At 42.0% G+C, this 23,498-nt stretch overlaps 1 protein-coding gene across 5 annotated transcripts in view; it reads left to right on the top strand.

Moving 5' to 3' along the window:
- Positions 1–17,967, top strand: part of C4ORF19 (chromosome 4 open reading frame, human C4orf19) — a 43,563-nt gene extending 25,596 nt beyond the window's left edge. For 2 of the 5 annotated variants that reach the window (XM_015285682.4, XM_015285684.4), the window contains 2 exons: positions 13,335–13,382; positions 14,451–17,967. In XM_015285682.4, the coding sequence (XP_015141168.3) occupies positions 13,335–13,382; positions 14,451–15,408 (1,006 nt within the window). In that variant the 3' untranslated portion in view covers positions 15,409–17,967. Of the gene's footprint in view, positions 1–12,341; positions 12,398–13,334; positions 13,383–14,450 lie in introns of all 5 variants that reach the window. The other 3 variants (XM_040699831.2, XM_040699832.2, XM_046940681.1) reach the window with 2 other exon arrangements.
- The last annotated feature ends 5,531 nt before the right edge of the window (positions 17,968–23,498 follow it).

Genomic DNA, 23,498 nt, shown 5'->3' with positions numbered 1-23,498 from the left:
ACCAGAACTTCAGTAGCTGTGTTTCCAGACATGGGAAGAAATAAGACAATTTTACCAGTAAGAAAAGAAAATTGGTTCCATAGGTCTAGAACACAAAAATCTAGACTACCATGGGTGTGTTCCCTGTTTAAGACCTGCAGATTATTTATCTGTACACATACCTCTCTTTACAATCTGAGTTCCTGCCATGTAATTTCATGTAAGGATTAGGGGCATGACAATGACAATCTGCTTACTCTAACTGAATTTGAGCTGGCCTGTAAGAGTGAGTAAATGGGGAAAATGAGTCATATTTTTCTCCTGAAGGATTTGCTCCATCAAATCTACAAAGCCTATGAAGTATTTACTGTCCTCGAGAAGGAAAGCCACAGGTCAACTGCCCATGCTGTTTCTACCCATACCACTGCTACTCTAGGAGGCCTAGATTCTCTAGCTAACAGATAAAGAAATAACCCCAGAGCTCATTCAGACTCCCATTTCACTGAGCTGAGGTCTGTATGTTGCATATTATACAAGCCAAGAGCTTTTTAAGTAGTGCCACAGTAATGGCGTGTTCTAAGGGGTTTAGTATTTCAACTTCATGACTGGTTGAACTCATTCTAACACCTTGGTGGCACTTTGGTGAACTGCAAACACCCAAACCCAAAGCTTAAATCCACAATCCCTTCTGGATGTCCACAGGTGTCTTTCTGGCTAACTAAAGATATTCTGATGGCTGTAGGCAGAGCTCATACCATCTTGACAGGTATCAGAAAATATCTCCTGCTGAGCTCATCTAGGAACCATAAAACAAGCAGACTATTTGTATTAGACATAAGGAAAGGCTGCTCAGCCAAATACATGATGAAAGACGGAGTCCAAGAGGCAAAAGGTTTTAATCAAGTGTCCACGTGCATGCAAGCCCACAGTAACAGGGCCTCAGCTGGATTCCCACCAGCTGAGCTCGTGAATCCTTTGCTTTAATATGCGACTCTACCAAAATTCCCATGAACTGAAATGTTACAGGGTTGTTGAGGCTACAAACCCTGGCAGGAGTATTAAGGCCTCACCTCACATAGACTCAGAGCATCATGCTCAATCTAAAACACAGCAGCCACAACAACCTCCAGTCAAAACCACCAGGGAGACAGAGGTTACTTTTACATCGTATCCAAAGGGTTAGTAATTGGCTTCCTAAATTAATAAATTAGCAGCCCTGGTCCCATTTAACCCCAGCCTCAAAGCCATGTCTCACAGCTATGAAAGCCATAGCCCGGACAGCATGCTGCACAGAAGGCTCAGTACCTGTTTCTAGGGCTATCTCTATTTTCAGCAATTTAAAAAGACATGAGATACAACTGAGATTTTCAGACCAAGGGATTAAATCCATGAATTTATTCTCCAAAGTACAAAGTCGCAAAGAGACACTTTAGTGAGACTCTTAGTTACATAAAATTGGCTACAGCTATTTTGGGACTCCAGCTGTGTCCCCAAACACAGATCTCCGCGCCGCCAACCCTAACACGATTACTGAATCAAATATAGTTTCTCTGCTGATTGCTTCTTTCACACGTACATGACCATCTGCTTATCACACCCATTTTCTTTTTCCTACCTTGACACATATTTAGACCATACACTCCTTGAGAAACAATGCATTTCTATGCTTGTGCCTATGCAGTATGGCCCTAAATACAATTTGGGGTTTTAGGCATCTCAAACAGAATGAATTCTTATGATATATAGGATTAACAACATTAAAGGACTGGAAATATAAACGTCAGCAGCTTAAACAACAGAGTGATGTAAGCTTCGAAAAAACAGATGTAGGGAATAAGCTTGGCTGAGGAGGAAATGAGTGTTTTTATGCTGCAAGCTATATTTGTTTTTCCTTTGTGCAAACTGGCTAATGGTTGTGAGAGTTTTGCCCTTTACCCAACTCTTTTTTTTTTTTTTTTTTTAATCATTGAAAATAAAACATTTTGTATGGTAAATAATGGGTAGGGAAATGTTCTGTGACCGAATGGTGCGAGTGATGAGGAACTGGTAAGAGAGCACACATTTCCCTCAAAGCCTTATAAATATTTAAAATCAATTGAAAAGAGTGTAACAGGAAAAAAAGAAACACGCAGAGATCACCTCTAAGTTGCACCCCATAAATGGTGTGGGCTCTATACCACAGTAACAGGGGCCTCACAGAGAGCTCCACCTTCTCACAGATGTTTAAAGAAAGAGCCTTACAGCTACCACAGAGATTAGTCAGTGAACAAATAGAACAAGAATGGCTTTAAAGTAAGAAACGTTGGCAGGGTGGAAAAAAGAATGATCCATCCACACAATGACAGCCTCCCATGCCTCTCAAAGGACAGCAGCAGCAGGGCAAGGACTGTGCAGGCCCATTGCTCATAGATGAGGAGCGGGATGCCAAAGGATGCGTTCCAGGGCCAAGCACTGCTGCTGCCTGCAGCTCGAGTCCTGCAGCATTGCAGCCTTTATTGAACATAGGCCAGGATAACGTGCTGGAAAATGAGGAAGCATTCAGTCAGACTTAAGGCCAAGTGCTCAGCACCATCAAGTGAGCAGAATGGCTATACCTGCCAGGTTGGGCACATCTCTTCCATAAGAAGAGTGTAGGAGAGCAGGGAAAGTTGTCACTATGGAGATAAGGGCAACATCTATGAAGCAAATAAAACGAGGGACTTGACACACTGACCAGCAGCATCAGAAAGCCACTAGGGGAAGCAAGAGACCTGTCTGACCTTGCTGATTTGGGAACAAGGACATTTTGGGGAGGAGGTAGCAGGACATAACATAGCGCTGCATAATATCACACTTTGTGGAAGATCTGCTTAGGCAATAGCCAACAGTTACAACTCAAAACAAAACACCTTTGTAAAACTGATAGCATCTACTTTTCAGTACTTTCCCCTTTGGCCAGAACACCTGCAAATAAGTGCAGGTGTGCTCACATTGTGCTGGCAGTACTCAGGCTTCCCTACATGGAGGTTTGCCTGCCACTACATCTCAGTTTGATGCAAAACAGCTGCCTGAACAAAACAAGAACATGAAGGGGCAAGGTGTGGGCAGAAATATTATCAGGACCTGATGAAAACACAGCAAGAAGACGGGAGGCACAGGAAGTGAGTGGCAGTAAAGAAGAAAAGTGGCCGATGTTGCATTTACATCAAATCAGAATCTCCCCATTCCAGCTAAGGTATTAACACTGGCATGGAACAACTGGCACGCGTTGCCATTGTCAACCATACTGGTAAAGTTTGCTGGTATTAGGACCACATAATATAGATAATGTATCAGATAATAGTCAGATATTTTTTATTTCAGCAGCAGCATCGGGCTAAGCCTGACCTTCTGCCAGCTCTTTGAGTAGGACTAGGAATGTATGCAGGTATTTTCACTGCTCTGAGCATCCTGCCCACCAGTTTTGTTTTTCATCAGACTGTAGCTGGACATCATGCTGACAAGATGGTTTTCCCCAATGCTGGGAAACACCACAATTACAACTGAACCTCTCAGCTAGAAGACTGCACTCTCCCTTGAATGCTGTTACGAACAGTCCAAGGATATAATAGGCAGTTTGCACTGTTCTGCATACATAGTAATGTCTACTGCTAATGTGATCTCAGGATGAGGACACTAAGTGCAACTTTTTGTCAACTATTTTTATTGCAAACTTCCTGGACAAGCACTTAAAACATACATATACTTCCAGATGCCATCCTGCAGATAGATGTTAAAGTCATGATAACATTACACCCACTGGTTACATGGTAAGTTGACCACAGCCTGGTGATTCCCTGCTGCTGTGGTCAGTATTCATCAGACAAGAGGAGTGTTTATTACTCCAGTGTTTCTGAATATTAAGTTGCCTTGCTCTAATTTCTTGTAAAGTGTGGGGCTAAGCTAATCAGAAACTTTATGTGTGACTTGGTTTTCATCCTTGCTATCACTGCTTCTATAGCACTGTCATTTAAGGATCCCGTTATCTTCTCATGGATGCTGAAAAACAACATTCTGTGCCATCAGAACTACCTTCTCAGCAGAAGATTTAAATCTATGTCAAAGTATCAACAAAGTATCAACATTTCAGTTGTATAAATTCCCAGATAACAAACAATACATGATTCTGAGGCATGAGAACCTCCAGGTTTTGAGGCCTACCCTGGTTGAAGTCACTTTTCTCCCCTGAAAAGAAAACAACCTACAAGTTTAAACCACTTTCATGACTCCATTGGGAATAAGAATATATAATAACCTTAAGTCCCTACATACAAGCAGAAACAACCCTAAACCTCACACCCTAAATAGCATAATGAATACAAGTTCTCGCAACAGTTGTTGGCTGAGTGCAGTACTAGCATGTAATGTCACCCAAAGGTTTGCCACTTCAGCCACAGAAACAAAATGAATCAGGTCACTGCACTGAACAGCAGAAAACACTTGATTTCTATTTAGTTTGGCCAGGGAGAAGAAAGAGAAGAGACAGGGAAAGATGCACAATTGAATTGTGGAGGTTAGATAGGAGGTCAGATACTGGTGAAAAAAACAAGGAATTGGTTTGAAAAGGGGCAAGCAGAGAGTGCCAGTGGACACACATAACTAAGGCTCACTGCCCTAAATTACCACTGTGGCTAAAGAAGTTTTACAAGAGTCTTCAGTGGGTCCCCTCTGACAGCTTATCATCGGTTAGCTGTACTGGAGATGCATGCAAACAGTTCAGTGGGTAAATGAGGCCTCATCAGAGGACAAAAGGACCTGGTAGACCTGAGCAACTCCACAGATTTGTTTGTCAAGTAATGAAAAGAGCATATTTGAGAAGGAGGAGTAACATAGGACAGGCAGATATAACCTTGGCAATAACCTTGTGCTGGCACGGATAGCACAAGGCTCTTTCTGGCAGACACTACACTCCTTAACCTGAAACACAGTGTCTGCCACTCTCAAAACAGAAGGATAAAACAAGTTGCACCCACAGAAGCACTTGCAACTTTCCCTTCCTTGCAGAGCAGTACAGACAGCAGGGACTGTGTAACTGGGATGGAACAGACATATATTCCCACTGAGGCTGGACTGAAGACTGGTCTCAGTGTGGAAGTGGCACCTCAGTGTTACAGTTAAGGAAAGCATGAACAAAAAGCCTGAAATCAATTCAGATACAGAAAAGTTAACAGGCAAAGCCAACTCATGAGCTGGGACCATTTTCTGTAAGGGAGCACATTATGATGCCTCCCTAGGTTTGTTCATTTATTTTAGATGCTACACGGCAGTTGCTTTGCTCCCTGATGCACTTTTAATACAAATTACCAGACTAAGAATCAGAGGAAAGTTGAGACTTCAGTTCAGCTTTTAAGTAGTGGACTTACTGCAGAGACCTTACTGCAGATATCATATCATTGCCTTCCCAATAACTGCACTAAGCCAAGAGATGCCAAGGAATCCAGATGCTCACTGAAAGACATCAGACATGCTACATGGCTTTATTTTTCACAAGTTTTTGTTGTCACCTGTATACTAATGGGTCAGTTCCAACTAACTTAGGCTATAACTTTCAGGTACAGGTGCAGAGATGATCTGGAGAACCCCCAGGACAAGGGGATTCTGGGCCCAGAACAATTTTCTCTCTCTTTGGAAACCAACTGTCGTCAGAATAGAGAGTTCAGGATAAAAACAGATTTGAAAAGTCCTCTGTACTTTATGGAAAGCAAAACACTTTTCCCAGATGCTATCAACCTGCACACAGATTTGCTAAAGTAGCTATGTCCCTACTCTTTCTTCCTAAATAGCCTTCTCTCTGTTATCTTTCTCTTCCTCTACCACAGGAGGGTGTTTTTTCTAGTGTATGTTTACTAGTTCCCTCAATTTCTAATTATAGTTCTTCTCTGCTCTACCATCTGTGCTGCAATCTTTCCATGCTTTTTTTTTTCCTTTTAATGTTATCAGTTATCCAGACCAATTGTTCTGCTGTCTCCTCGTCTCAGTAACAAATTGCACTTCCCTCCTCCACGCCTTAACACACCTGATCCTTTCTCAGCCTTTGGCACACACTGAGGACAGCCTCTGAAATCTGCTGAGATGAGAATGCCTCCTCAGCACAGAAGGCAAACACCACCCAAATGAGGAGAAGCTTGTCAAATGCCACAGATGTCTGAGGTTATTCTCACCCTGTACCAGCAGGGTGTAGTCTGAAAAGTGCCTCTACCTGGAAAACAGAGCAGAAAGAGGCATCCCAGGCCACTGGGAGATGCAGCATTCAGCTTCAGCAGCCCAGATAACACATATAAGTAAAAGCACATTACTTACTAATTTAGAGTAGGAAAGGATAGAGGAGAGCGAGAAGTCAAAGAAACAGCAAAAGCTTATAAAGAATCAGAGTGCAAGGAAGAAAAAATAATCAAAAAATTGACTTCAGAAGAATGACTCTGATCAAAAGTCACCAAGCCCAATATACACATCTGTGATTTACTAGAAAAAAATAATAATACAGTGCTCTCTCTCATCTTTCTGCCTCCGTCCTGAAGAGATTATATTATGTATAATACACACACGTATAAAGACAGAATCAAAATATAACACCCCATAAACAGAAGTTGAGATTGGCCTTTTTTCTGTTTCCATGTAAACTTCTAGGAATATCGAGACAGGCTGTCAACCGATTTTTTAATCTCTCTGAAATGTTTGCCCTTTCCTTCTCATGACGTTATCATTTGCCTTTTGTTTATTCATAGCACACATACAGTTTGAACAGACAATAGAAGCTGTATTACTGCATAATTTAAAATCAGATACGTTGTGTTTCTCAAATCTGATAAAGTAAAGCACACTTCTCTTACAGCACACTGCAGCTTATAATGCAAGTTTACATTTGTGGAGTCAGACATCATACATTCTTGTCATCCACAACAAGGTCTCACATGAATAAAAGCCCCTTTCCACTCTCAGAGGAGGTACCACCAGCAAAACATTTAACATCCTCTCATTTTTCAGCACGTATTTATCTGACACAATTGGCATTCTGCTCTCCCTTAATTAAACTCAGTTACAGCCTCCTTAATAGCCAGAGCAGCACTTTTCCCAACTGATTTAGAGCAGTTGTATTCCTACATCATTGTATTTCAAAGCAAGAAAGGCACTCTCTTTTAACATCGGGTCTTCCTGGTCTTTGTGAACATTGATTTATGGCATTGCCAAGAAAATACAACTAGAGTATCTTTTATACGGTCAGTTCAAGGTCAGCAGGAGTGGCTGGGGAAAAGTCTGAGCCTCTTCCACCTCTTTCACTGAAGATAAAGGGAAAAAATATTTTTACATTAACAGAAGCAAGTACTAGCAGTAAATATGCAAATCATGAGGCTATACTACTCTTTCACACTACAAGAATCTGAACAACTTGAACAACATAAAAGAATGCAGTGACTTATTCTAGATGTCTTTATAAACTCAGTCAGAGATAACTTAGAATTATCCATTGTCTGAGCTCTCTAACCCTTTTTCTTGTTGCCAACCTGCATATCATGTGCTTGATTTAAACTGCTCCAGACAGGAGCCTCTTAATATTATTATTTGTTAGTGGAACTATGAACACAGTATGGAAGTCTTTAGAACAAGCTACATAAAACAAAATAAGTAGTAGTAAAGCACATCTTTTCATGCTATGTAACCAATTTGTTCCTCAGAATCCTTTCCCAAATTTGGCTTTAAATATTATTATAATATACATAGTCTGTTCTGAAAACAATGCCTCCTACTTTATAATGCTGGCCCATGACATAAGAAGCAGATGTTGGTGGTATGGCAGTAGAGGCTGAACCTCCCTGTCAATTTTCCAATACATTTTGTTGCTGTGTGGCAGCAGAGGGGCAAACTGGTGTTTGACAAGGAAGTGCATATGAAGCAAAGGCAGGTCATTGAATTCTTCCATGAGGAAATAATTTCACTCACTGACATTCATCAATGCTTGCTGAACATTCATAGAGATCAAACAGTGGATGGGAACATAGTAATGCAGTGGGTGGTGCATTTCAGCAGTGGTGGCGGTGATATGAAAAGCAAGTCATGTTCCAGGCGGCCATGCAGCTGTCACACCACAAAATGAAGAACATCTCAATCAGATCATCCACATGAATTGTTGGATTACAACCAGGGAACTGTGTGCAGAGCTGAGTATCAGTTTCAGTGGGTTGGAAACAATGGTGGCGACATTGAAATATTGCAAGGTTTGTGTCAGGTGGGTCCCATGAATGCTCACAGAGGAACAGAAAGAATATCACATGCAAGTTTTTCAGGACCTATCAAACCAATACAGGGTTGAAACTGACATTTTCCTGGATTACATCATTACCAGTGATGAGATGTGGTGTCACTGCTATGAGCTGGAAAAATCAACTCTGACTGTTACACGGTAACACCGACTAAGCCAAAGGCTTGAACTTCCAGAGTAAGGCCAGAGAAGACAACATCCTTTCTCTTTCAATTCAATAACACCAGGCCCCATATCAGTTTGAAGACCATGAAACACATTGTCAATCTCAGCTGGACTGCTCCACCACACTCACCATACAATTCAGACTTGGTATCTTCTGAATTCCATCTCTAGAGGCTGATGAAAGAAGGTCTGTGTAGGCACATTTTCTTGGCAACAGCACCTACATAGCAGCTGTAAAACAGTGGGTCACCTCCACTGGTTCACATTTTTACAAGCGCAGCATGCAGGCTATTGTTCACCACCAGTGAAAATGTATAGCTAATGGTGATGACTGTTCATAGAATGGCTTGAGTCAGAATGGAACTCAAGGATCATCAGGCACCAACACCCTAACGCTAACAGCTTCCCAGGAGATTTCATCCAACAGTTCCTTAAGAAGCCTGAAGTTCAGGGTCCTGACTTCTCACCTTGCCAGGCCTATGTAACTCAAGATCACAAACTCAACCAGAGCATGGTCGCTGCAGCCCAGGCTGCCTCTGATATTAATGTCTTTAATGATCTCTTCCACACCGGTGAGTGTCAGCTCCAGCAATGCTTCATCTCTGGTCAGGCTGTCCAATACCCGAACCTGAAAGTTATCATCGGTGAAATCCAGGATTCTCCTGGGTCATTTGCAGCTCACATAAATATTAAAAATAGTGTTTTATAACTCACAATTTGCTCTACCAAATAGTATTACTGTGCTCTTTGCATCTTGTAGCTTCCATGGAAATAAATAGGAGGCATTACTTTCAGAGCAACTGATGTATATATGGAAGGAGAGGACAAGGAGGAGAAAAGACCAACATTGTTCAGATGATAACATTGTAAAAAACATATTCCTACTTCAGGGATGTCAAATAATTTTTAAGATAATACTGCATAAAATATTTCCACGTGTTGTATTTCATTCATGCCAGTGAACAAATTCAGTTGTAACTAATCAGCTGAAAAGCATAAATGCAGTAGCTGCAGGGATCATTCAAACAGTAGCTGTAGCTAAAAAACATGAACAGTAAAGTGCTTCTTATGTAAATAACAATGGTAAGTTCCATTTATAATTGCTTTCTGTGAAGATCACAAATGTCTTCACAACAGTATGAAGGACATCAAATAGCACTTCCAATAGTTGAAACCTATACAAGCAAGATCCTTTTTAAAAAAATCACACAGAGTTATAAATATTGGCACTCAGTAAGAAACTTGTTGGAACAGATTAAGCAGAAGCAGCCTGACGTGCATTGCCCCCACCCAGCTCAAAGCAGGATCTGCCCTCAGAACCGGGCTGTGGGCAGACTTGGACTGGTTTCACCAAACCCAGGCACTTTAAAGCCAAGCACCCAGGCCTGCATGGGAGTTTCAGTGGATTCACCTGCCAACTGACAGCAACTGAAGTCATCACAATTTACCACAGCTGAAATAATATTTGCATACTCATAGTCTGTGGCAAGCATGAAGGATAGCAGCAGCTTAGCCTCTAGAGAAAGAGTCTTAACATAAGTTGCCTTTCCCATGGACAAGTCACACAGTCTCTGTCACTTACCTAATGCATGGCAGCCACTGAGACTTGAAGGCCAAGATTCACAAGGGTTGGTCAGTTTTAAGCAGTTTTTGTTCTTTTGTTTTAGAAGCAAGTTTAAGCTAAAACTAAATATGTGATTCAAACCAAAACAAGTGTCAACACACAGCTCAACTGAATTAACTTCAAATCATTCTTAATCTAAAGAAGGGATAACTCATGGGTATCCAACATTTTGGCTTGCATGGGCTGCACTGAGTGAAGAGGAATTGTCTTGGACCACATATACATAGGTTGCTCCAGAAGTAACGCCTCCTGTTTATTTTCATGGAAACTACAACACATAATGAGCACAGGAACGCTGTTTGATAGAGCAAATCCTCAGCTACAGAACCCTGTTTTTCAACACAGTCACCACCCTTAGCTATGTACTGTCATCAGTGAGGAACAAGAGCCTGCACACCGCACGTGTAAAAACCTGCACCAGTGGAGGTGATCGACTGTTGTTATCACCACTGCTGAAATGCACCAACCGCTGTCTTACTGCATTGTTTGGTGTCCATCAACGTTCAGCATGTACCAATGAATGAGTGCCACTTTTTCCACCTGGAGGAACTCAGCGATACGCCTTTGCTCCATACAAACCTCCACGTCAGAAGCCATTCTGTCAGAGTGCCCCTCTGCTGCCATCACACGGCCACAACATGTAATGGAATGTTGGTGGGAAGGTTCAGCCTCTACTCCCCTACCACCACCATCCACCAGTGTTCCTCAGAGATTTTTAATGAAAATTTTCCAGTGCTTCATTCTTGAAAACAATTGTTCACAAATGTATGTTACTACCAAAAAGCTATGACATGAATAAAGCATGACTGTGAAGCAAGGAGTATTTCTCTCTGCCAGTGTAGGGCTTATGAAAGTCCAATAAGGAGACATGATCAGATTTTTGGATGTCTGATGGCAACTCTACACATTCCATTTGAAAATCTGCAGGTCACGTATTTATGCTGACTGAAAGCTAAGTCACAAATATTCAAAAAAAGATAATTTCCTGGCAATCTTGAAGTCTGTTCTCAAATTCTTTCATCAAAACAGAAAGCAAGGCTGCATATTTTTCATTGCTCACAGGACTGCATTCAGTCACTATATCACAATCCATGAACTTACTTGCCATAACTTGAGCTGGCACCGCATTGCACCCCATGCCCAGACTTCAGCTCAGATGGGGTTCATAGCACACCACTGTCTGATTGCTGCTGAGTGACAGCTGCAAAGCTGCTTCCATGATGGCACAGGGTACAGGGCAGGCCAGACATGCCTGGGCTAACTGATTCTTCTTGCTAACTAATTCATCTTTCAGAACAAAGCATCTTTCAGAACAAAGAATCAAAGCAAATGAAGAATACTTTTTTTGTCCAGAAAAGGCTACATGAGCTGGCTCAAACAAGCCTCATACCACGTCAAACTTGCCCAAATCCCTTCATATTGCAGAAGAGCTGCACACAAGGAGGGTCAGTATTCATGGCCAGTTCTTGCAGGCTCTTTGGGCAAAAAACACTGCATCAGGATTCCTGCTGTGACATTATTGCGGAGGACAATGGCACACAGCAAGAAACCAGCAGAGGTGTAAGAAGGGAGAATGCATTTAAGGAAGAGGGAGCAGCAGCACCAGACAGAGGCAGCAGAGCAGCTCTGCGCAGGCTGCCCTTACAGGCACTGAGCTGCAGCAATCTGCCTAACCCTTACAGCAACTTCTGCTCTAAGACAGATGAGGCACAAAGAGTAAAGGCACAGGCAGGAGCAGGTAGGAGCCAGTTGCTGAATTATTGCAATAACTTAGAGGCTCCAGAAACACGGGGCTGGACATGAGGCACTCCATACAGCACTAGCAACAAAGGAAGACAAATTTAGAGGGGGGAAAAAAGGAGATTAATAAGCTAACAACATAGAGTGCATTATAATTTCTTCCAGCATGATCACTGGTGGGCAGCACAGGCCATGCCTGGTATGAATAAATCAATAATATTTTTCTTTGCTGTTCTGTGAATAACCAACTCTAGAAAATATCCTGACCTTGTGTCATAAATCTCTCTCATGGGAAGCAAGCTGCAGTCCTTAGGCAATGGCAAAAGCATGCAAAATTGTAGGTCATGAAGAGATAAAGGAAAAGTCTGAATGACAATAGACCACAACAATTAACAAGCTGTCCTGGCTTGATTAACTCAAATTAAGGTAGCCCAAACCTGTAAAATCAAGAATAACTTCCCTCCCAGGATATGGGGTTGTTCAGATCTGTGCCTTCATTTAGGTTTAGAACATAGAAGTTCTCAAAGGTTTTAACTAACAAAGTGTTTCTTTCCATAGTAAAAGTCTGACATATGACCACATAGCAGGTGGCTCTCAGCATCTCACCAGATCAGGTAATGACACACATCCACAGAAAGCTTGCATTATGCTGAGATGTAGCAAGAATCAAGCAGTTTAGTAGCTCTAGTCAAACCCCGAGGAATTTATTGTAGTAAAATACAGGCACACAACACTGCACGTAACAAAGTGCCAATCCCAGCAACATCTCTGTATATAACCAGAGGATTAATAGAATTCAACGTGGTTACCTCAGTGCTCAGTAGCTCTCACAGAGCCAACCGAGCAGCTCTCCACATCGTGAGAAGTCAGCACTGTGGTTCCCACCCTTCATTCACAAAGGATGTCAAAACACAAATCTCCAGAGAACAATGACAAGGACGACCTAAGGCACAAAGTAGTGTCAGTACACATCACATTTCAACAGATAAAGATTCTTCAGACAGAGTATGGGACAGAAGGTGGCAGTGCAGGACTTACACTACCTGTACTGCAGCCACACCAGAGTGCCATGCTCCTACCTGCTCCAGCACACGGACCAGAGGGCATTGAGCCCTGCTTGTAAGAGACAGGACTGAGTGACACAACAGCAGGGGATCCATCACACAGGCAAGGCTAAGCTGCAGAGCTGCTCACTAAAGGATGCCATAGATGCTAGCTGCCAATACAAAACATTACTAGTCTGTCTTAGGAATCTCCAAATCATAAAACAGCTGCAGACTAGAAAAACATTCTGGAAGAACACCATTATCAGCTTAAGAGCTCTTAAATTCTTCCCCAGATTATTCTCCAACTACAGGCCACTATCAGTACAAGATAGAAAACCACAAGGAGCTTGAATTGTACTGCATCCATCCTTGTGTAGGTGTATTTCTTTTTAACTAATAAAACCCTTCTAAACAAGTGTAATTTTCCATACAATTACCCATGCATTAATTTTATTACACTTCACTCATTTCCCTTCTCCCTTGCCTTCCCTTTCTCTCTTTTCAGATTAAAGAAAATCCAGATGGGGTGCAGGTGCTGCAAAATGATACAAAGGTACAATAAAAGATGTTTCAACTGAATAAAAGAAAAGCATTAAAACACGTCTGTGCTCCTCCACACCTTCTGCTAAAATTAGTTGGAGGTTGGAGCTTTTCTAGAGTTTAAGTATCATTAAAGTCACACCAGAGCATAGATACTCTGCCTTCTCATGAATGCCCTTTTGATTTATTGTAATTGAGGTCTATTTCTATAATTCCTGAGCCACAGAAGTACTGTGTAGGACTGAAAACTCCTCTTAACCAAAAAGATTTTCCTTACATAGGTAGCATAAGCTACCCTCAATTCAGCAGAATGAAGAGCACAGACTTTGTCAGAACCTCCCTCTCCCCTAAAAAATGAATATCAGCTACAGGTCCTTCCTTTTGTCATAGTTCCTTATTTATTTTTAATTAAATTAGCTGCAAGAACAATTTCCATGTTCTAAGTCATCCTGAAGGAGACTTGTTTTAGGAATACAACACTTCAGTCCCACTTAATGGTTACTCTTTTCCTTGGCCGCATCTCCAGAACAGGTAAGGAAGTGGGAAAAAGTACTGATCCTACAAGAGAAAGAGGAGAGAGAAAAAAAAAAAAGAAAATCTGGAATAAGTCAAGGAACTGTTAAGACTAGAAGGAGTAATGAATTAAGAAGAAGGAGGGGACAAACACAGAAAGGGAAAAAGACAAAGAGGCAAGACTCGAGAGGCAGAACGTCAGAAAATATTTTGGCAAATATATGAATGCATACCAATTAACAGTCTGATGACTACTCACTGCTTAATCCACCCATCCAGAGAAAGAAAATAAGCAAAGCTTGGAACGTGCAACAGTCAGCAGATGGTTCTCTGATATCTTCCTGGGTTTCTGGTGAACCTCACTGCAGGGGGCTAGTTCTGTGCCACTCTCAGGAAACTACAGTATATTTCAACTTTTTTATTCAGTTTAGGTCATTCTCAGGACCTCAGGTAAACCTCAATGACACCAGTTCCTTAAAAACTCAAGCTTGAAAAATAAGCATAATCATTTCTTTAAGTGCTACTACTAATAGCCTAACATTTCTTCTACAAACTTTTCTTATTCCAGCTACATTTTTGATCCAGAAGAATTACAATCACCTGGATGCACTCATGAAGGAAACAGCTACAAACAAGATGAGCAAAGAAGCAATAAATTCAAATTCAAGCAGAACTGTGAAATTAAAGAACAGAAGAAAGAAATCCAGAAGGATGAGCTAAAAGGAACAGGAATTAAAAATCGGGTAAATAGCACAGGGGAGACCCTCTGGAATCACAGAGGCGATGCTTTTCAAGATGACAGCCTTGTGAAGTGTGTTGCAAAGCTCGATGTTGCAGTCAATGGCAGCAACTCCCATGCTGGTGTGCACCCCATTCTCAGCCCCAGCACAAACTCAGCGAAGGAAGCCAGTGAACAGAGCACCTCCAGCCAGCCAGCAGAGCCTTCTTCAGTCAACACTGGAGACTTCCACTCCAAACCGAATGAGTGTGGCCAAGAGCTTGACCTAGGAGCAGGCAGTCACAGGAAGGCTGACTGCAGTCAGACAAACAGTATTCGAGGTGTGAAGCCCTGGTCTATAGAAGATAGCAACTTTCTCAAAGGAAGTGCAGTATTGGAGACCCAAAATAATGACGCCATAAAACTGCCAGATATAGATTATTGCCAAAATGGCAATCAAATCAGGAACTATGTTGAAAAAGATAGCATTTCAGTCAACTATACACATCCAGACCAAATGAATAAACATTTAGCAATGCAGGGCCAAGACCTTCATGTAACCCCACCTTTGCAAACGAAGGAAAGCAGTATCGAGCCGTTTAACACTGACTCTGCAGGCTTGAGTGAAGACATTCCCAATGGCATTGCTGCCATGGCTGTGCCCACAGCAGCACAGGCACCCACACATCACAGCCACAGAGACATCAATGGACAAACTGAGGAGGAAGATGCAGAAGTAGCAGCAGCTCTGGCTGCACTGGAAGCTGCAACTGCAGGTGAAGACCTGGAAGAGGATGATGAATACTAGATGAAGGTCTCTGAGTGTATCTCTCTGATACACTGGGTGAGATCCAGAATTTTTTTCTGGATCTACATGAATGCATGTGCTGTTCACGTGGACAGCTGTTACAAACCACATATATGAAAAGAGTTTGACTAAATCTCTGTCCCTTCAACTGTTTTATACAGCCTTCTAATTTCTACTGCCTGAGTCACACACGCTCTTCTACATGGGACCAACCAGGAGAGCAAAACATCATTCCTTGCACACAGGATATTCTGCTGTACATGCAACTCATCTGGTCTCACACAAACATTTCCCTCAGTTTTGACTCTCAGGAGGGTCTTCGCACACTGTATGTTCCAGGTTCAGAAAAATTCCATTATTTAAAACTGAACTATAGAAGACATGGAGTTAGAAATCACAGATTTTCATGTCAGCACAAATAAATAAAACTGACCCATAGCTCTATAACACAGTGTGAAAGAAGGAAGGCAGCTTGGCTTACGCTTTAGCTTGTGCGCAGGTAGGTTTAGGATGATAACTCTACCATTTCTGTTACACCTTACCTGAACTTGATCTGATACCCTAGTGACCTGCTTTCATAGAATCATACAATTGCTCAGGTTGGAAAAGATCTTAAAGATCAAGTCTAACCATGACCTAACCATACTACCCTAACTCTAACAACCCTCCAGTAAATCATGTCCCTGAGCACCATATCCAAACGGCTTTTAAACACATCCAGGGATGGTGACTCAACCACCTCCATGGGGAGCCTATTCTAGTGCTTAACAACCCTTTCTGTAAATAAGTTTTTCCTGATATCCAACCTCAACCTCCTCTGGCACAGCTTGAGGCCATTTCCCCTCATTCTGTCACCTGTCACTAGCAAGAGGAGACCAACCCCACTCTCACTGTAAGCACCTTTCAGGTACTGGAAGAGAGCAATAAGGTCTCCCCTCAGCCTCCTTTTCCCCAGACTAAACACCCCCAGTTCCTTCAGTCTCTCCTCGTAGGACATATTCTCCAAGCCCTTCCAAACCTTGTTGCCCTTCTTTGGACCTGCTCCAGTGCCTAAATGTCCTTTCTGCATTGAGGTGCCCAAAACTGATCACAGTACTCAAGGTGGGGCCTCACCAGTGCCAAGAACAGGGAAGGGATTACTTCCCTAGTCCCGCTCACCACAGCATTCCTGATACAAGCCAGGATGCCATTGGCCTTCTTGGCCACCTGGGCACACTGCTGGCTCACATTCAGCCAACTGTCCATCAGTACACTGAGGTCCCTTCCCATCAGGCAGCATTCCATCTGCTCCTCCCCAGGCCTGCAGGGTTGTTTGCCTGGGGTTGTTGTGACCAAAACGCAGGACCCAACACTTGGCCCTATTGAAACTCATACAGTTAACCTCGGCCCATCGATCCAGCCTATCCAGGTTCCTCTGTAGTGCCTTTCTACCCTCCGGCAGATCAACACTCCCTCCCAACTTGGTGTCATCTGCAAACTCACTGAAGGTGCATCCAATCCCCTCATCAAGATCATCAATAAACATGTTGAATAGGAGTGGCCTCAATACTGAGCTGTGGGGGACACCACTCATGACTGGCTGCCAATTGGATTTATCTCCATTGCCACAATTCAGGGCTCGGCCATCCAGCCAGTGTTTCACCCAGAAGGAGCGTACGTACATCCAAACCATGGGTAGCCAGCTTCTCCATGAGAATGCTGTGGGCAACAGTGTCAAAGGCCTTACTGAAGTCCAGGTAGACCACACTGACAGCCTTACCTTCATCCACTAAGCAGGTCACTTTGTGTCAGAATGAAGTCAGGTCCATCAAACAGGATCTACCATTCATAAACCCATGCTGACTGGGCCTGATCCCCTGACTGACCTTTAATTGATCTATGATGGCTCCTGAGATTATCCATTCTATAACCTTCCCTGGCACAAAGGTGAGACTGATAGGTCAAATCAATCAATTTAGGTCATTAGAACAGAAGCCAAGCCAAAGTCAAGAGTGGGAAAGTTGGGTGGTTTAATGAGCATAAGAACCATGCACACAGTAACTGAAGTGCTGAAGAGGGATCAAAATTAATTCCTACCAGATAGATTAAAACCGTCTTGAAACAACAGCCTGAGATCTCTGAACTCTGATAATTTTTCCAAGTCTACATCATTTGCCTTAACAAGACAGTTTGCAAAGAGGTTGTGTCTTCAAGTTCCCCAGCAAGATGTGTTGCTTATACATGACCATTGAGAGCCAGTAAGGTCACATGTCTGACTTGACTGCAGTCCCTCAGCCTACAGGAGGAAAGACTGAGTTTACAAGCTGAATTAAGCATAAGACCTCAGAACATCATACCTGCATTCCTGGCACATTTACTATTTATAGTCTTCAGACTATTGAGTTACTTTTGCTGGATTCCTTGTGGAAAGCAAAGGAGTCAGAGACAAACTCGGCGCTGTCGTTTCATCAAAAGGTGGATGTTAACAGTTGCAATAGGAAACACTTGAAATTTTGTACAGAAATGCTGTGGTTTCTGAGCCTGTTAAGTGCTCAATAAATTTTTTAAACTTATGAAAAATCATCTGGTGTTTTTTGTACTTCATATAACTCTGATTACACGAGTTACTTAAAAGGTAAATCCTTTATTACGTACATAATAAGCATTAACTGTATATTTGCCAACAGTATATGCTGAATGCTAGAATCATTAACACACGAGAGGATCAGAATAAGAGGTGAGTTTTAAGCAATGTATAAATACTTAAATAATTTGTTTAAATGCAGATTCCCTCTTCTTACCCAAATACTGCAAGATAAAAACAAGCTTTCCATTTCTCTAAGCTTCAGACTTCCAGCACAAATCAAAGTCAATTCTTATCTTTCTCCCAGAGAAGTAACACAAAACAGATGAGAGCACACTTTGCAAAGAACTTTCAAACCAAAGCAGCTCCCAGACACACTGAACCAGGTATCCCTGCTGAGGGGATGGCCTTAACCACTGGGCACTAAGCTTGCAATCTCTGCAAGGACCAGACAGGCTATACATGTTTCTTGTGGGTCACATTCCCATTACCTTAATTCCAAAGCAGACAATGCAGTGCAAAACAAGTACATTCACTGCACAGAAAATACCTGGTCAATATTCCTCTTGACTGAAAAAGTAAGTCAGGTACCTGCATACCTCAACTCTGCAGGATGCAAAAACTTTTCTGAAACAAGTATGAGTTATCATCACCATTCAGATTTCCTTTACTTCCTACCTAAAACTATGCAGGTTGGATAGGGCTTTGGGCAGCTTGATCTACTGGGTCGGTTGAAACTGGTCTTTAATGTCCCTCCCAGCCCACACCATTCCATGATTCTACATATGTATGTGTGCTGAGCATCAGTTACGTCACATACTGGTGTAGTCCAATACATCATGTCCAAACCAATGTTTTGCACATTCATTTATAAAGTAGAATGTTAGTGTTTGTTTTCTCTTGAAGCAAAAAGAATGAGAGCTAGTTGGCCAACACCTGTTGTTAATGTTTCTATATCTGATGCATTTCTACACATGTAAGTGTGAAGACATTTCTGTAGAAATGAAGGACAACAATATAGAAAACTATTACAAAAGCTGGAAAATTCTGTGAAACAAATTTCATCTTGGAAGCTCATGTTTTACTGGTTATTCTCTAAAGATAGTAACACAGCTTGAAGAGAAATTGTAGTTTTTCTGTGGGTAAGCAAAGAGATGCTGAATATGAGTAAGCTTAGAATGCTCTCCTTTAGCAGCTGATCAACACTGGGTAATTACAAAAAAAAATTCAGACCACTGCATAGATCCCAAATGTGAACAACAGGGAAGGAAGATGTCCCAGTCCACCCAACTCAAGGAAATTAATTGATTTTATCCCTAAGTAAATATTAAAGGGCACATTTATTTACAAAGCAGCAACAAAAGACAAGATACAGTGACACTGCAGAGTTCCTCAGTTCAGCAAACAAAATCATAACAAGAAAGTAGGAACCTGGAAATAGATAAATTCCATGCTTTTTTTCTTTTAAAGAACAAAGGCAATTGACTGGGCAAGTGTTGCTATGGAGACCCTCCATTAATAATTAAAATCCAGAAATAGAAAGTCATTATTTCCTAAAAGACACTTTAAAGTAATCTAAAAATACAATTTTTTATCATGTAAATTCATAAAACAAGAAACACTGACTTTAAAAAAATAAAAATTAATATTTCCCTCATGTTGCATCTGCAGCTTTAATTTTCTAAATGTGATTTAATTTTCCATAAGATTAATTCTTGCCAATATATCACATTTGGCTAAACAAGAATAGAATATATGAACATTTATAACAGCCTATTTATACGGTATTTCATACATTTATCCAAATGCTGAAGTTGAACATTTTAATTACGTTGAAATGATTTCTCTCAGTGGATTATTTATCTTCAATTGTGACATCCCTCCAAAATTAAATGCAGTAGAACTTAGCATGCTAAGAACACAAAAAAGTAAGTTTATCGAAGTCAGTCTACATGGGAACTAATTTATTTTTAAAGAAAGTATTACCAACAGAGTTGCTTCAGACAGTTCCAGGTTTTAGTACATCTGTATCTCATACAGCGTTAACACTGTTGGACGTAGATAAAGAATTCTCACTGGCCTTTCCAACTAGAATTGTCCTTGGAAAATAGTTTTATTCTATTTTTTCCTTCCTTGCCATCATTAAAACAAAGTAGAAAAATCCCCAGCTCCTCCCCTGGGCAGGCTTTCCAAATTTCACACACACATCCAAAGTCAGGCAGCTCAGCCATAGGACTCTTTCTCCACTAAGGATTTCACTTGGGATCTCAGGAAAATTTATTTTAAAGTCTTCATTCATTTTGAACCTTCACAGTAACTTTCCAAACTTTAGATAAGAACTAGAATTGAACCAGAAAAATAAACAGAAATATTCAGCCTGCACCTATAGATACTACTACTTGCGTCAGCTGCTACTGACTGATCCAGCTGCTTTGGGACTTTTTCTCAGCATAAACAGTCACATCTTTACTAAAGATTTTGTTTGTTAGAATGGTTTATTACAGCTTCAGAGCAGATCATTCAGTAGCTCACCCACCACTTCTCTTGGGCAGTGACCAACTCACTGCCTGAGCCCCTTCCCCCACTCCCTCATCCTTCCACCTTTCAGTCAGAAATGAGCAACATCTCCTTGGACAACTTTACTCAGCCAACAAGATTCTTTCAGTGAATCGGGACAGACAAAGACTATCTTGATTTTGTTTTTAACCCAACTGCTGAAGTTCATAAGCAGTCATCTCACAACCGTCTACATGAACAGAACTGTGGAAGCTGAACAGTTCTCTGCCCTGAATCTCAACTGAAATGACTGCAGACCAAACAACATACCAGCTTTTTTCTGTACTTCACAATTCACTTCTGTACATTACCAACAGGGTGAAAAAACAAACAAACAAAAAAAAAAAACCCAAGTCTTTCAGGAAATACAGCATCCCGTGATTACGTCAGGTGGCAGATAACTTCTGTGGAGCACTGAACCAGTCCCACAGTGAAACCATGTCACATGAAGGCTGTGGGTTAATTTGTTTGCTAATTGTGCTCGCTGTTATTTACTCCGAGCCAGAGATTAGCTTCATTCCATGAGGGTGCAGAAGCACAAGCAAGGCAACGCCCTCAGCCACTCAACCTCAAGGTTGGTCAAATTTTCAATGCCCTGTGGTCACATACACTGCGTCCTACTCTTAACAATCCAAGCTGCACCATGAGGTAGCCGGTTGATTAAGGAGACTTATTCTACAGGAGAGGAATGTACGCAACAGACACAGTATGACTACGAGCAATAGGACAAACATGAATGTATCAATGAGATGAAAATATGATGTAAGCATTTGATGACAAAATGCAGAGATTAGGCCAATATCTCCTGGAATTAATGCTACAGGTTGTTTCCATCTCTTGTCTAGCGGTTGATATCTAAATAAAGCTGTACTTTCCTCCAGTTCACATTTGAGAATCGATTCAGCAACAAGGTAATTAAAAAAAAAATGAAGAGAAGGATAAAATCTTCAGAGATCTATGCAAATTTTGGCATTTCCAATACAAGGTCTGCTATATGAAAAGGCTTTGCTGTGGCCAAAACCAGTACAGGTTTCTCCATCTCTCCCCCCAGGATCCATCACCAGAACAAAGGAAACGTTATAGGCTGTTAACCCAATGAATTTCAGTTTGGTAGACACAAGTGACACAAAGGTTAATGTCTGAAGCATTCGGTGCATTTTCCCAGAACAATGACACCGTCTCACTTTGGTTATTGTTAATTTCTAGTGATTAATCTCCTGTTTATTGAAACTTGCATATGAAACCCAGCTAGTAAAAGCAGCTTCAAAAAAGAAAAAACCCAACGTTAATCAAAATAAAAATAAATACACATATTCCACCCTAACTGCGAATTGCTTTTCCAGAGTCATGCATTTGTGTTAATTAGCAGCTGATGCGCACAGCTATTGTTTTGACGTGAGCCACACATGTCCTGTTCTCTCTCATTGCTTTGATTAAAAATTTGGCTTGAGGAGAGGTTTGCGTTGTTCCTCTCAGTAATTGCAGCAGCCACTTCCCGGCTCCGGGAAGGGCACAGCGGTGGGGGCTCGGCTCTGCCCCCAACCCCCGGGGACGGGATGGGGACAGGGCAGGAACGGGGCAGCCCCCCGCCGGCTGTGGGGCACAGGGGACCCTGCCGCCCAGCCTCGGGGTAGCGAAACGCAATTGCTAAGAAGCGGTGAGGCACCTCTGATTAAATTGGGGCTTTTTGTTGTTTTTAAAACACTTTGACGCGCTCTAAGAAAAGTTTTCTTGAATAATCCATAAAAGCGTCAATAGCTCCCTCTGCTGCCGCAACGACATTCCAGCTGCTCTACACCAAACCCATTCACAGGCGGCACAAACCATCGCGTTCCTCACGTGTCCCCCTACACACGTAGTAAAAGTAAAAACTGCAATACGGGATGGATATTTAAACATCCTTCCAAAATCTCTACTTTTCAGGGATCATTATTACGACTGTAAGTCAGGATACTAAGAGGCCAGTAGTTAAATATCCAACTGTGCTTTTAAGACAATTTCAAAATATTATCTTATTCCATGCAAACACCGTACCACCTTACCTGGGTATGGAGCAGTGCATCCACACCAAGCAGAGGGATGAAAGCAGGAACCAAGAGTACCACACGTTTAAAACAATGAAGAAGTGATCACAGAACAACTGATCGCACATAGACTGCTTATACTAGAGGTTCCCTATTCACTTTTAGTGAGCCAGAAGCCCTGAAGGAGTCTGAAGGCCCTGTAAGCATTCAGATGGCTACATTTATGTGTTGTGCGTTTTTCTTTTAAGACAGCAAGATACACTTCTCTCAAAGTGGGATATTGCCCTTTCCTGTACGCAGGCAAGGAAAACACAGGCAATAAGGGAAGCAGGAGAAAAAAAAAAATCAGAGGGCTTACGTGTGTAAAGTGTGAGGTCACACTGACAGAAAAATCCATTTGCCAATATAGCTCTATGGAACAGGACTATGCTGTAACAAATTTACATGGCATTGCAAGCCTGCCACGAGGAGTTGCAGAGGTGTAATTTCAAAAGGGCCATTTCTGTTAAGAAACAACAGTCCTACTCTGCAGACACCAGAAACCAAGGCAAAGCAGGCCCGGCTGCGATCCCAGGGACTGGCAGCCCAGCACTGCCCACAAACAAGCACCAATCAGCCCTGCACTAAGGCCCATCCCCAGCACAAGCAACTTGGTGTTTCAAACACAAATGCACAGCAAAACACAACAGCCCATGTTCTGAGCTCCAGAACAGCCCAGAAGTTTCTCACTCTGCAGTTCTCACCCCTTACCGTTATGCCTCCTTGAACGCTTCCGCCATTTTCAGTGCTGCAGGCCTGGGCTCTCTCCCACCCCTCTTCCTGTGAGAGCCAGGAGAAGGGGCTCCTCCCATCCCACATGACTAAGTTTTCCCTCCTTGCTCCAGCCTGACCCATTCTTTAATTAACTTTTCCTCACCAGATGACCTAACAGATGACCTTAGGCCATC

This window comes from Gallus gallus, chromosome 4, assembly GCF_016699485.2.
Source record: "Gallus gallus isolate bGalGal1 chromosome 4, bGalGal1.mat.broiler.GRCg7b, whole genome shotgun sequence".
NCBI classification, from domain to species: domain Eukaryota; kingdom Metazoa; phylum Chordata; class Aves; order Galliformes; family Phasianidae; genus Gallus; species Gallus gallus.
This window is presented reverse-complemented; position numbering and strand designations above follow the sequence as displayed.